Source organism: Cryptomeria japonica, chromosome 10 (assembly GCF_030272615.1).
Source record: "Cryptomeria japonica chromosome 10, Sugi_1.0, whole genome shotgun sequence".
Lineage (NCBI taxonomy): Eukaryota > Viridiplantae > Streptophyta > Pinopsida > Cupressales > Cupressaceae > Cryptomeria > Cryptomeria japonica.
Genome location: NC_081414.1, coordinates 712,920,269 through 712,936,197, shown reverse-complemented (window position 1 = coordinate 712,936,197; position 15,929 = coordinate 712,920,269). Strand labels below are relative to the sequence as shown.

At 34.4% G+C, this 15,929-nt stretch overlaps 1 protein-coding gene across 1 annotated transcript; it reads left to right on the top strand.

Annotated features, from left to right (window-relative positions):
* The first annotated feature begins 214 nt into the window (after positions 1-214).
* LOC131029269 (uncharacterized) lies at positions 215-14,559 on the top strand. The gene is made up of 4 exons (XM_057959691.1): positions 215-271; positions 5,313-5,389; positions 5,824-6,047; positions 14,012-14,559. The coding sequence occupies exons 1-4, from the start codon at positions 215-217 to the stop codon at positions 14,557-14,559; spliced, it is 906 nt and encodes a 301-aa protein (XP_057815674.1).
* The last annotated feature ends 1,370 nt before the right edge of the window (positions 14,560-15,929 follow it).

Below are 15,929 nucleotides of genomic sequence, written 5' to 3'. Positions count from 1 at the left end.
TTCTGAGGAAGAGGAATCTACTGAGAATGAATAAGTAGAGGATATTAAGGATACTGAAGATGGCACATGGAAAACTGGAAGCTCATCTAAATCTTCCAATGAGGGTTTTGACTAGAGTGACAAGAAAGAACCCTTGGACCTTACTTAGGATGCGATGTTAGAGGAGGTGGGAAAAAAATGAGATAGTGTGAGTAATTATGTCATGTGTAAGGCTATGGTTGATGACTTGGATGCACTGAAAAAGAAGGTGACAGAGCTAGAGAAAAAGATTGTGAGTGTCTCTAGGTTCAACTTGTGTGTGATGCATATCTCGACTACCTCAATGTGCCTCATGCAAAAGTTGCAGCTAGTGAAGGTAACTACAAGGAACTATTTAAATTCCATACTAAAGATTGGAGAAATGTGCTCAAGTAGTCTGTTTATGCTAATTTTTTATGATATTTTTGTGGTGTCCTTCTAGTCCTCAGTCTTTGGTTCATTTTTTATATTTGTTGCTAAGACTGTTTAAGATTTTTTATCTATTGCTAAGACTGTTTAATATTTTTAGTTACTATAAGTATGTTTATATTAGATTACTACTAAAGTGTTGTTACTATTAATGTTTCCTATGGGTCGTTAGTGTAAAGGGCTAGCACCCTTGTTTTTTTTAATTCCTAATATCAAAAACAACCCATCGGGGTAAAGTAACCTTACAAGGTACCATGTCCAAACCTACTTCCTCATCCAACCAATATGACCTTTTTGATCAACTTAGACAAACACCTTCCCATATATTAGCTCTTGAGCCTTTACACATATCCCTTTTGCATAAGGCCATCCTAGATAAAGTATTGCAAGAAATTTTTGTACCTACCAACCTACATGTTGATCAGTTTTAAGGCACGGTGGGACACCTATCTTCACCTCATCACCTTAGATTCACTAAGCAAGATGATACATCTCCCTAATAACCACACAATAGTCCTCTCCAAATCGAAGCTTTTATCAATAAACATCAAATAGAGTGAGTCCTAATCTAGATGGAGGAGTGGGTTTAAATATTTGCACTTTGAAACTAGTTATCGAATTGGGATTCTCTAAAGGGACTGTAGACTTGAAAATGATGATAACAATCAAAGCCTATGATGATGAAAATCATTGATCTAGATGAACAATTACCTTGTCAATTAGAGTTGGAGTAGTAGTAAAATATGTAGTTTGCCAAGTGTTAGAATTTGATCTCACTTAAAACATTCTTTTGGTTCATCATTGGATCCATGCTATGCAAGCAGTTCCTACTACATACCATCAATGCATCAAAGTCCCGCACAATGGAATAGAACTTACCATTCCCAGTGATCCAAACCCATATCTCTATTTCAATAACATTCATTCTAAACCTAAAGCTACCATGCCTATCAATCGAGAAGCTAGTTCATCTTCATCCTATGTTGACCTTACATCATTAAAATCTTGCACTTCTAAACAACTTGAGATCAAGGCTAAGATCAAGGACAAAAGAATGAGGTAATATAGCTTGCAATAGTCCATGTATCTCAGACAACTTATGGATTCTCCTAAGACTTAAGGCAAACCACAGTGTCATCACAACAAGTGTTGAAAGTAACCATTAAATGGGATCCTACCACTTTTACCAGATGGGGTGAAATGGAAGAAGAAGAGCTTTTCAAGATGTCGTATAAAGATCCAGAGGAACAATAAGATCAAGAGAACATCAAAATACCTATTGAAAACTATAGAAAAGGCTTCAAATTCGTACAAAAAGTGGGATATGATGGTACAAAGGTCCTCTTGGATTACAAAAACAAGGAATTGTAGAACCTCTTCAACTTGAATTAGTACCCATGAAGCTATGGACCAAAAGATTTTAATACACACCTTTAAGATTGTGTGGTCCTAGTACCAAACCTCAAGCAAGATTTCAGATAAGCTCATCTTGTTCTACAGTTAATGATGTCCATGGTAATACCATAGATTATAATGAATGGGAATGGGGCTCTAAAAATTCCTCTAGTGACTTTGATCTTAAAGAAACATTTAGAGAACCTGGTGAGCCTACCTTTGAAGAAAAATTCAAAAAAACATTCAAAATTGGACAAACATAGATCATGCCAAGAATGGACCATTCGATTCCCCAAGATAAGCATGTAAGTGGCGAAGCATGGATAAAAACCTTTTGGGATCCCAAACCCTCTATGTCTCAAGGCTTAGGGTCTAAACCTTAAAATTTGATGACCCTGAATACTGAGTGTCCTTCTAGTAGTGTTGGTCAAACTACCTCCATAATCAAAACCAATGAGGGGAGTACTAGCAATAACCCTAATGAGATCATTGACATTTATGAAGACTCATGTATTTTACCCTCACTGCCTTTAATTTTGACCAAACTAGTGGCCTTCCTTCACACACAAAAAATTATTAGTAAGGAATATTATTGATATGATTCTTGATTTATAATCAATTCCAACATTGGATTGGACATAATGTCATCCTTGTGATAATGTTGTTATTCAAATTGTAAAAGATAACCCTTATTCATCAAACTATCTACCAAATTGTTTTCTTTCTTATAGCAATGTAGAATCTGATATTTTGAGAAGAGTGGCAAAAACTCACATACTTCCTGCATATAATATTTTATTTTTCAATTGGACACTTCCACTTTTTTTAGAGTTGATATGGTATTTAAAGAGTCCCCTTCAATAATTAGATTTTCCACCTTCATTTGAACTGGTAGAACTTGACTTGCTAGGGGTGCTTTTTCTTATCCCATGTTGTTGGTCCCTATAGGATTTTTTGAGGCCAATGCAGCTATTATTATGCCCCTATGGAATGTCTAGCACTAGTCTCAATCAACAATAAACATTTATACAAGTTATTCTTAATAGTCAAGAGCCTTCCCTTTGAATGAAACAATGGTTAGTTTTGATATAATATTCACTTTATCAATATTGTGAACTATATGGTGATTCACAAAAACATACCGTATGTTCCATTACAGTAGAATGGTTCTCCCCTATAATTCGAGGAAGAGAATGTTGATTAGTACTGGTATGGCTCACCATACCATATGTGGCACTAAGGGGATTAATGAGCCTCCTATATTCCATGTAAGATGTGCTCTAAGTGATTTTTTGTGTATCCATGATGGGTAATCCTTTACATTGTACCTCGTCACCTTAACTTGTCCATGTAGGGTACAATGACTTTAACATGCACTCTCACATTTCATGTATCTTATATCATTGTGATTGCATACCTAATAATGTTCTAAGTGATCAATGTTATCACATTAGGGGGCATTATGCATTATGCCTTCACTATCTTATTATGTTCTTACATGCCTACCATGTACTAAGAGTCACATTGGACACACCATAACCTTCCCTGCAATATCTCAATGTATTTTACCACTAGGGATTTATTATCTTACCTCAAACATTGTGTGCTTGTTATCTATAATGCCACAAAGGGGGTCATGTGCCTGCTCTAGTATCTTATGTACTTACATGGGTGTTTCTAGATATTGATGGTTACATAGCCATTTCATTTTTTATGTTGGAGGAAATTTTAGGATACTCCTTCACACATATCTCTAGCCCATGTTGTTATCATTACTATCATTCAATGTGTTACCCAATGCATTCATGGAATTGATGTATTCAAAATTTAATTTACACGCTTATATGCTTATCTTACATTTGCATTACATACATTATATTTGGACCTCTTCTCTAATTCCTTTCTTCTCATAGATGCAACCATTTGAATGGGGGCATATCCTATTGCTATAACACTTAGGTTGAGCTTGTAGATAGTTACAAGTACATGTATATATATTTGACATTGTTTCTAGAGGGATCATTATCACATGACAAGATACCACCTAACATGTCATGTCATCTTATAGCTACCAAACTAGGTTGAACATTACCATCACCACTTTTCATACAAACAATTTTTAACCCTACTTTCCTTTTTTGTCACGATCTTTGGTAAAAAAATCTTGTAATTACATTTATCTTTACTTGTGTGATAAACTATATGAATTGCACATCTTTTCTTTATTTTACAAGTTCTCATAGAATATGTATGTTGAAGGATGAACAAATGCAACGAGATCTAGAGGGGTCCACTACTTTATATAGACCTTGATATCCTTTTATTTTTTTATTATTTTACTTTACATGTTTGTTTGTGAGTGTTCATGTTGGGATTCACATACTACTCAAAATAGAAACAAAATATAATCATACAATTTCAGTATTCATATTGGAATTCACATACTCCTCAAAATAGACAAAATATAATCGTATAATTTCTGTACATGTTCATATTGAAATTCACATACTCCTCAATTAGAGATAAAATATAATTATACAATTCCCATACATGTTCATATTAGAATTCACATACTCCTCAAAATTGAAATTTAAAAAATTATACAATTGAATATTGAAAAGAAATATACCCTGATGTCGTTTTACCAGTCGATATAGAAAACAGTGACCTTATAATTTTCTACTTTGTTGATGTAGTATGATCCGAAACAGTAGAAGCCAAACCCATGTAAATCTAAGCCGGCACAAGCTGGATTTGTATGTACATTATTTAAAAAATTATTATCTCCATAATCTTGTAGACAATTTGCTTTTTTCTGTTTACGTCTATAACAGTCAACCCCACGCATTTTGCAGAGCTAATCTGCTTCCAAGGACTTGATTAAACCTAATTTTTAATCCAAATTTGACTTTGAAAATTGAAAATGACTTACGCTTAGTCACTGCATTCCAAGTGGAAGCAAAGTAAGAGACGTAGGATAAAATTAATGAAAAAAGATCATGTTCATCAATTATTTTCATATAAAGTAAAGGCTTTACTGGTTATAGCTATCTGGACACATCTAAAAATAAAAATACACTTTGTTGAAGATCTTCAGTATAACATTTGACTGATTCATGGCTGGTATTTTTTGTAAGATAGTTTTTGGTCTATGTATTTCTGTTGGTTATATATTTCTAAGACTGTATTTCAAATTAACATCATTTAAGATTTTTTTTTGTTTCAAATCAACATCGTTTAAGATTCTGAATTGTATTGTTAATGTGTTGTTAATGGTTTGTCGAACTGGTTTGCTTTCAAACTATTTTGTTATAAGATCAACACCCTTGTTATACTGTTTTATGTATCAAAAACATTTGACTGAAGAATCCAATTTACAATCATATTCTTCAATTTACAGTCATAAAGCTTTGTTAGATCACTAGCAAGCATAGACAGACAGCAATATGGGTTTTCTAAGTATGTTGCAGTTAGTTGGGTTTGTATGGGCTCTTGGTGCAATTGTGACAGTTACTTCTGATTCTGTGGCAACCCCTGCTGGATATAAGTAAGCATAACTCACTTTTGCTATTAAGTTCAAATGCTATTAAAATTTGAGCTTAAAAACATTTTTATTAAAGTAAATGTTTTTTATTGGAGTTATGAATTGGAAACGGATTTTGAAAAGACTTCAAAGTCTTCTACAGCAAGAAGAAATCAATAGGGAACACGGAACAACAACCAATAAAGAAATGGATCAAAATAGATCTCACAAATAGATCTCAACGTAGAATAGTTTTATTTTATTTGATTTAAATATGCATGTTTTGTAGAGTATAGATTGTATTTGTAACGAAATCTTATGCAATGATTTCTTCATTACAATGTTTGTTATTAAGAATCAACTGCAAAAAATTTTAAAACGAACCCATCTTTCATAAGAATGAATCAGTGTATTTATATTTCCAACCTTGCTAATGAATTTATATTTTTATTGTTCAGGGTGTTGATCGAATTGAAAGGTAAAGGGATGCAAGTGTACAGATGTCAAGCCAACAATACATATATGGTTGTTGATGCCAATGCTAGCTTATATGATGTTAATGATTATAGCTTTTTGAATAAAAAAGGTCAACATTACTATCTTCCTAATCTAGATGGACAAGGAGGCAGGCCTACCTGGTCCTATTTTGATGCTCAACATAACCCTGCAAGTACTGTTACAGGTCAGTGGCCATTTTCAGGACAAGCAAGTTATTATCTATGAACATTAATATATGTGTAAAACAAATCATTTTTTTTTTATGATTAACCAAAATTCAATGTTTCTCATTTTTCCATAAGAGTAGGAAAGTATTGATTTCTTCAATTTTTCTCTCGGATTGAAAACCATCAATTATTGTCTAGAATTGAGTTTGAATGTTCATTATAACATTTAAATGAACATTTCAATTTCGTGGAGGGTCAGATTTATCCTGAAAAACCTTCAGGATGGAGCAAAAGCAATTGATGGTGATCAATAGCTTGTCTGCCTGATTTATATTGAATGACAAACAAGTTATAGAGTATAACAATGAAATTTTTCTTTCTCACTCTCAATTCTTCACTGAACTGCAACTGGGTTTTCTCTTTAATTCTTCAACCTCTTGATCCTCGTCTCTATCTTTTCCATGCCCTTATGAAAAATGTTGGTATTCTCTTCCCTTACGTTTGAAGCTTCATTGAGTGATTCAGAAAGCCAACTATTCACTTTCCCATATCAGACTGTCAGAAAACCAAATACTTAAACACAATTTAAGTTTTAGAAAAAACTCCAATTCTTGATCTTAATTACTTAAAAAATCCTTATGAATCAGTGAGTGGGGTAATCTATCTTGATTCTTATATCCTTATGTAAGGTGCACTTTTTTGTTAAGAGTAAAAGCAATTTTTGAAAAAGTCTTACAATGAAGTACAACGAATATTAAAAATATTAAATAAGATCATTATACAAATCTACCATTATTAAGATTAACGACCAACAACAAAGATAATAGACAAACAACATAAAGACAAAGGTAAGAATAAAAACATAATACTAAAAATAAAGGTTGAGAAAGCATACCAAATAGTTCCTAAAAGAACCAAAATTAGCAATTATTCAATATTCTTGGCAAGATGATTGAAGCCATAAAGCTCCAGAGTACCGTGTCCACCTTTAGCTTCAAAATTCTCTACCTCCTTGGAACAAATTTCCTTCCTATTTGATATCTTTTTAACTTCTACCCTTAAATAAGTAGGTTTCTTGAATTCAATATATGTTCTCCTACATGAATGTTCTCTCACGTGCTTTTCATTCCGTGGTGGAGGGGACAACCTTCCCTCCACAAAATGGAACAAATGATGAGGGACAATGTTCCATCTATGCTTTCCAACTCTAGGGCTCAAATCCTCCAATTTTCTTTTCTCCTTACCTAAAGATGGAAGGCATAATGAAAATTGAACCTCCTAAAAGGGTTGATATCACTTTGTATTTATGAAGGACCAAACTAAACATCTTAGACATTGACCTACTCCCTATAAACTATACCTAAAACTCTCACATCTTGAGTCTCTCTACCTTGGGACTCTAAAATATGACAACCCAATTAATTCTTAACTATACTTCTTTAAATTCTATCATTCCGACCTCCTTTTCAACAATATGCTCCACCTCTCTATTTTTCATTTCCATATCAAACTAGTACAAGGTAATCAACACTTCCTTATCATGTAATAAACTTAGCTCAATATTTCCTTTTTTTTTCTGAAGACCTTTTATTTCCTCCTATTGATTATGCAACTTCTAGCAAAGTCACTACATTTATGGCATAATCTAGCATAAATCTAATTTTTTTGGATGTGATGATTACAACAAAAACTAAGTTGGCCAAAGGATTTAGTTATTCCAATCATCACTTCCTCCTCTTAATGCTCTAATGGAAGATTTAGAAGCCTTAGCCAAACAAGGACAATATTAAAGTTCTCCTCAAAGATCAAGACTTGGTTTCCATTTTTTGTAGAGCCCTATTTTACCCCAAAAATGTCTTGACATGGACCTCATTATTCAAAATCGGGATAGAGAAAAAACATTTAGCCAAATATCTCAACTTGACTAGACATTTCCACTTTATCTAAGTCCCCATCTTCTAACAACATGCATTTTAGGTCTAGATCCATGAAACTACTAATGAGAGAATTCCCTAGCTTCAAGGAGGATCTATTAGCAATATTGTTAGGAATCTTAAGATATGTGTTGGTCATTCAAAATAGACTCCAAACCTTTGGTCAATTCCACCGAGGACTTATGTCCAACCCCCATACCAATAGACCCATTATTGATAGTCTGATCAATAGAACATTTGAAAGAGGTGCACACGAAACCCTCAAACACTTCCAATCTCCTTACTCTCTAAACAATAATTTTAACGAGTTTTTTGGATCCTTGACATTACCAATAGTGCATTCAAGAACTCCTCTAAACAAATTCATTTTCTTACTCACCAAGCAAAGAATTATTAGAGTACTTCAATTTTTGCTTATAGTAAAAATAGTACATAAAAAATTATGAGCACTTAAATTAAATAATTTTTATTTATATTTTATATATAACATATTTGGAAATTATAATTTGATTGTGATTATATTAAACACGTTTTTAATTTTAAGTGTAGGTTATAAGTAATAAATATAATTTTTGAAATAATTATATTTATTAGTTATTTTACAAGGAATACATAAACCTTATTAATATTTAAATTGAATAAATTTACTTCATATTATATATATTATACAGTCAAATTTAATTAGAAAAATATTATATTAAGAATTAATTTATATTTTAAAATATAGGTTATAAAATTTTAGGAAAAATAATTTTATAATTAAAATAAGAGGAATAACAAAAATTACTTTATTTCAAAAATTTATCAAGATTATAAAAATATATTTTTTATTTTTACTTGTTTATAATTTAAATATCATATATATTAAAATTATACATGTGAAAAATCTAATGCTAATGTAAAAAATTGTCTAACTAAATTATCAAGGACATAAAATTATATTTAAGTTTTCCCATACTTCTTAAATATAGTCACATAAATTTTATCTAAATATTCATTCCTTACTTCTTCTATGGAAATAAAATGATATCTAAATTCTCATTTCTTACTTCTTGAATATGAAAACAAAATATGTGGAAAGTTCTATTTTTCTTTCCTTCTATTCACATGGTATGACTTATTCTTTGTAGCTTTTCAAAATATTTTTCTTTGTTAACAAATTAAATTATTTAGCTTATAGATAATTTTGATAAGAGAAAAGGAAATTAAACTGTCATAATTATTTAGAAGTTAAGAATAATCTAATTATATTTAAAAAGATCAAATAATATATCATCATTGTGACTAATAAAATTACAATTCTTTACAATTTCAAATCTATTTATACCTTAAACTCTTTTCAAAACAACTCATTATTGTAGAAAGTAGGCTTATTTCAAAAGGAGTATTATACAATTCTTAAAGTAAAGATCATTTTTAAGTTATTATTTGAAATAAAGGAGGGATTAAAATTTATTCAAAGCAGAACAAGTACAAAGCAAGGGCATCAAACAACCCTATCAAGATCCACTAAGTGATCTAACTGATGAGACAAATCAAGGGGTAATTGGCCCTTATCCACAATATACCAATTATGCATGTGCTTAGAAGCCCATTTGGCGAGACAATCGGCAACACCATTCCACTCCCTAGGGATATGCGTGAAAGAAACAGAAACCAAAGAATCACACAAATGAAGAATCTGGTTAACAACCAAACTCAACTGCCAACTAACATCCGAAGAATGTTGTCGAGTCAGCAAATTCACCACCACCTGAAAATCAGATTCACAAATGAGCCTACCCCAGCCAAGAGCACAAGCATGCTCCACAACAAATAAAATGGCGAGAGCCTCCATCAAATTATTAGTGTGATAGCCTTATAAATAGAAAAGAGAAATTGAACACTCCCCAAGCTATCTCTACCAATGCCACCAATACCAGTAGGACCAGGGTTTCCCCGAGAAGACCCGTCCATGTTAATTTTTAGAATGCCCTGTTGAGGAGGACACCACCTCCCCACCCGATTTATCTTCCGAAGAGGGTGTCGACATCTATTTCTCATGAGTTGGCGTTGAGCTGCAATCCTTTTCTGTGGTTGTCTTTGTGTGCGAGTGGAGGCATTCGAGAGTGACGCCCTGTTGGGGTTTGATCCTCGGTGTTGTTATTTTGGAGAGTGAGCAGTTTTGTGTGTGAGTTATTGGGGGTTTTGTCTATGGCGACGTAGGTGGTATCCACTAGTCTGGTGGTAGTTGGTGCTGAGGTGCCCCATAATGGGTCCTCTTCGGGTCTGCATGGCTCTTCTTCAGGTTTGCATGCACAAAAATCGGAGTCTTTTTATGAGGGCGAGGGCTCAAGAATGAAGAAAGACAATGGTTGCTTCCCTAGATGTCAAGATCGTCTGGTTTTGGTTATTTCTCCAGATTCAATTATGGATGATGTCTCATATTGGAGTCGTCATGCTCTCATTTGCAAATTTCTTGGCATTTGTATTCCTCTGTCGGTATTGGAGGCCTGGATAAGAAGGTCATGACAAGTTGAGGGTGAGATGGATATTATGCTTGCTACGAATAGCTACTTTATGCTCTCTTTTTCCAACCTTGTTGATTGAAATCAGGTATTTGAGGGAGGACCCTATTTCTATAATCATGTGGGGCTATTTATCAAACCTTGGCATATGGGCTTTAATTCTGGTGAGGAATTACCTTCTAGGGTTCCTATTTGGGTTCGCCTGCCGCAACTTCCACTGGAGTTTTGGAGGGATGATATTTTGCAGTGGATTGCAGCTCTTCTTGGGAAGCCTATTGTGGTGGCTCAACAAACCCTTGATCGTAAGGTAATTTCTTATGCTCGTATGTGTGTGGAAATTGACTTGAATAACCCCTTGCTAGATTCTCTTGAAATCTGTCTTGGGTTCAGTCGCTTGATAATGAGTCCTTGTCTTTCTGTTGTCGCGTCTGTCATGAATACGGACATCTTCAATGGCAATGTCCAAAGGTTAATAAAAATTCCCATTCTGATAAGTCCTCTCCTTCTTCACCACCTAAGGAGGCTGAAGCGGACACTGGGAAAGCCCCAATGAGTGATACTGATTTGGGTAAGGATAAGGAAGGATTTGTTCCTGTTAAATCTTAGGCAAGGAATCATGGGCAGAAAAGATCTTTCAGAGATAGGCAAACTAATGAGGGCCTCAATCAGTTCGAGGTATTGAATTCATTGGTCTTAGAGGAGGGAATTCTGGTGGATGTTATTTTGAATAAGGATTCAGATTCTGACTCCCACATTTCATAGGATATTGTTGTGGTGCATGATCCACATGTTGTTCAGGATCAAAATGTGACCATGGATGAGCCTTTGCAAGATGACATGGTTCTTGCAGATTTGGCTAAGGCAGTTTGTGACAAGAGTAAGGGTTCTTCTCACAGTTTCGACGTGCAACAACGCCCTCTCAAGAAAGGTTCTTTTGCTCCTTCTTCTACAGTTGGGAGAAAGAAGGATCTTGAAAAGATTAAACTTACTAGAGATTTATTGGTGGAGTCTGGGTCTGTTAAGACTATTGATGCTCACTTTTTCCCATCTCCTCCATGATTGTTCTCTCCTGGAATGTAAGGGGGTTGAATAGCACCTCCCGTCAAAAGGCTATTCATGATTTGATTGTTGTTCATTCTTCGAACATCTTTTGTGTTCAGGAGACCAAGGTTTTTGTTGATGTCATGCTTCAGTGTGCTTCTCGTATCTGGTTTTTCAGTCACTGTTAATGTATTGGCTCTCACAGTAATTCTGGAAGTCTAGCTCTTTTTTGTGATCCTCGTAAGATTGCTCTCCTTTGGTGGATTTCTAGTCATTCTTCTATCTCCATGGTTGCTTCCGCATTGGACATTGGGGAGACTACTATTATTACAAATGTTTATGATCCAACTAATATCCGAGGTAAAATCCAGCTTTGGGCACATCTTAGGTTTGTCTGCTCTTGCTCTCCTTATCTTCCTTGGATCTTGGGAGGGGATTTTAATTCTGTGTTGAGTCTGGAGGAGAAGAAACGAGGGTTGCCTAGATTGGGTCCTTCTTCTGATCTTTTTTGAGCTCAGGTGGATGTGCTTGCTTTAGTGGATGTTAAGCCCTCTAATGTGATTTTTACTTGGAATAATAGACAAAGTGGAGAGGAAGCAATTTTTGAATGGTTGGATAAGTTTCTTGTCTCCTATTTTTGGGTTGGCGACAGTTTGGTTACCATTTCCGAAATTCTAGACTAGAAAGGTTTTGATCACTGGCCTATTAAATTTTCTGCTACTTCTTTTGCTGCTCCAAAGAATCCTCCTTTTAAATTTCAGCTTATGTGGCTTCGGGACTCTTCACTGCATGACTTAGTGGCTAAGTGGTGGAGATAGGGAGGCCCTACTTTTGGCACAGCTATGTATTTCTTTGTCAAGAAACTTCAATATGTCAAATATCGCCTTCTTAAGAGATGGAATATGTCATGCTTTGGTCATCTTAAGTCCAAGAAGATGAGTGCTTTGGAACGTCTTGTTGTGATTACTCGTCAGATACGGGATAATGGTTTCTCGGATGCTCTTGGAAAAGCGGAATCCCAAGTTGTGCGCAATGTGGAGGAGTGAGAGCTTCATGAGGAGATTTCTTGGAAACAAAAGGCTCGGGTTGATTAGCTTCAAGAAGGGGATAGGAATTATGCTTTTTTTCACCATTCAGTTCAAGCTCGTCGTAATAAGGGGTATATTTCCTCTCTGGTTACCTCAAAAGGACTTCATATTTCGTCTTTGTCAGCTATGTCTCATGAGGCTCGTCATTACTACTCTGATCTTTTTACTGAAGATTCCCCACCTGTTGTGGACGAGGATCATTTGATTCTCTCTTGTATTCCCTCTCTGGTGACCGATGCTATGAATGCCTCTCTCATTCGTCCAATTTCATTACCTGAGTTAGAGGATGTTGTGTTCGAAATGAACAAAGGTAAAGCTCCAGGCCTAGATGGTTTTCCTGTTGAATTTTTTCAAGTGTTGTGGGATATTATTAATTTGGATTTATTGGAGGTGGTTTGGGATTCTCTTCGTTGTAAGCAGATGCTCCGAGCTTTGAATTCTACTTTCTTGATTCTCATTCCAAAAAAGGATGGTGCTGATAAACTTGAGTTTTTTCGCCCGATTGCTCTCTATAATGTGGTATATAAGATTATCACTAAGCTGATTGCAGAGAGGCTCAAAAATTGTCTTTCTCTTGTGATCTCTGAGGAACAAGGGGGTTTTGTGGTTGGTAAACAAATTCAGATCGGGTGATAGTGATTTCTGGGGTTATTCACTCTATTGCGACCTCAAAGTAGAGATCTATGTTCATCAAATTGGGTATGGCCAAAGCATATGACAGAGTTAAGTGGAGTTTTCTTCAGAAAATTCTTTTAGCCTTTGGTTTTAGCATAAAGTGGGTGAATTGGACTGAGTTGTGTTACTTCTTTGTTTAACAGAACGTACAAATTTATCTTTTTAGATTCGAACATATATTTTAATTATAAAATATAAATACTTTCACAATGAATATGTGATTTATTTATATTTATGTTTTTTATTAAAATTATTATTAAAAAAATATTATCATAATAAGAAATTTGTTTCAGTTTTTAATTAATATATATGTATCATATGAATTAATTAATTATTCTTATAAATTAATATTTTTTAATGTATTAATTGAATTAAATGAGTTATAAATAATTTAAAAGATCATATTTTGTTGAATAAAAATAATTTTGATACTTTTAAATTAAATTTTAAAAAATAATAATATAATTTATAGTTTTTAAATTAATTATATTTGTTTGATTTTTTAAAAAAATCTATAAACAACCACACCAATATAGTAAATAGACTCAATTTCCATTCTATTGATTCTGAATATCTCTGACCCTATTATCTGTTTTCTAAAATACAATAGATTTTCAATATTGAAATTTATTTTAATTAAATTTTATTCATTTTGAGTAGTTTTAAATTTTTAAAAGATTGCCACTACAACATTGAAGAATAAATATGGCATTGAAGAATTAATATGTCATTGCAGGAAAAGTAATTGAAAGAAAAGAGCAGCAAGGCACAATTCCAGATGTTCTTTTACAAGCAACCTCCCACAGTGGGCCAGTTGATTTTGATAAAATCTCTTATATTTCAAGAACACAAGGTATAGGTGGCAGCCCCCCAACATCCTGCAACACAGTGGGACAGATTATTGCAGTAGACTATGAAGCCTCCTATAGGTTTTATGTGTTGGAGAACAGTGGGAATTGGAGCCTGCCTTCACTTCTCTCAATCCCACAGGGGCATGGCTTAGTTGCCAGCTATTTTGGAGAAGGCAAGCATACATATTCCTTCAATGGCTCTGCATGGGTTTTATATAACATTTCTGCTCAACTGTCATCCGTTCCAGGGCAGGAGGTGATTGGCAAACATTATTTACTTGAGAAACCAGATTATAGTGGAGGACAATACACCTGGGAAACATCTATGCCTCCAACCAGCCTGACTGCAAGGATCCAAAATCAAGTAATTGTTGATCCAAATGGTGCTCCATGGCATTCTCTGGAGGCCACAACCCACAAGGGTGGACAGTAAGTTGAACAAACCTAAAAATAGACTTCTACTTAATAATTATCAAGTTAACAAATTTGTGGAAAAAATGATAGCTTAGCAGGTTATCTGATTAACTGAAAAAACAACAGGCAGACCATCCAATCCATCACTGATCAACATTTCACCCACAACAATTAGTGCGTTGTAGTCAATGTATAGATTTGAGTTCTGTGTTTATTTTTGTATTTATATTAGTACATGAATAATGAGTTATATACTTGAATCATAAATATATTGTGCAATTAGACTTTCACATAAGAAATTATTACGCTGATCACAATGTATGTCATTTAAGTCTTTTCAAATAGTTGTTCTGATTAAGATAAACGTTTTTTATCAGAGCTATGAATTAAAGAGGGTTTTGAAAGGACCCCATAACCTTGTACATCAAAAAAGGTTACAACGACATGGAATAAAGAAACACAATAGAAATGGCCTCAAGACTAGAAAGGCCCCAGAAAGGCCCCAGCAAAACCAAATAGCAGTTCAACAGTGCAAAAACAGTCAAAACAGTCAAGAAACAGCCAAATCTATGTCTTCTCAAATAGTTGTTGAAAAGATTGTAAATAATCAGTAAATTACAATCAACATGCTAATTGTTTGTATCATTGTTCCATGGGGATGCTTCACCCCAAAAAAACTCCATCCTTGGTAGGGGATGTTTCTGAAACTTGGGTACTTGGGGAAACATCCCCTCACAACACCACCACCTCTGTCACCTCCACAGGGGACACCACCAGGCCACTTGCTATATGGCACATGCTATTACATAATAATTGCAACCTTTAACTTTGTGAAAATCAGTTTGCCTTTCATGGGGTACTCACAGAGATGAACTATATTGCAGATTTTGCCTTAAAGAATTCAATTCACCTCAATTTGTATATCAGCATTGTCCCCCTACTGTTACTTTGCCGCCGTCCCCACTATCCCCTAGCTGCCCCCAAATTTAACCCCTTGATCCCGTCCCCAAAACCCATATATCCCTATAATCAATACTGTGATCATACCACACTGCAGCAGCTATTTGCACTCTTCCCAACAGCCCGTCTGTCATATTTTTTTCAAATTGAGAACCTCCATGAATGATGAACCCTTCTACAATAAAGATATTTGAGAACTTGGAATTTCAGTGTACAATTGGGTTAATTATGTTATGCTTTCATCGTTGAATATTGTGCAGGTACTTGTTGGCATCTCTCTCGTATGTGCAGAGAGTCTTTACAAGAGGTGGAACACCCCCTCAAGGCATTGATAGACCCAAAGTTGGGCAGATTTATACATCAGAATTCACAGCCATATACATGTTTTATGCACCACAATATGTTTATTCATGGAGTTAAATACATTCA

Coding starts and splice junctions, on each gene's coding strand:
- LOC131029269 (XM_057959691.1), top strand. CDS start 215: ATGGTTGATGACTTGGATGCACTGAAAAAGAAGGTGACAGAGCTAGAG. Junction 5,390..5,823: donor GCAACCCCTGCTGGATATAA/GTAAGCATAACT, acceptor TTTATTGTTCAG/GGTGTTGATCGAATTGAAAG. Junction 6,048..14,011: donor CCCTGCAAGTACTGTTACAG/GTCAGTGGCCAT, acceptor ATGTCATTGCAG/GAAAAGTAATTGAAAGAAAA.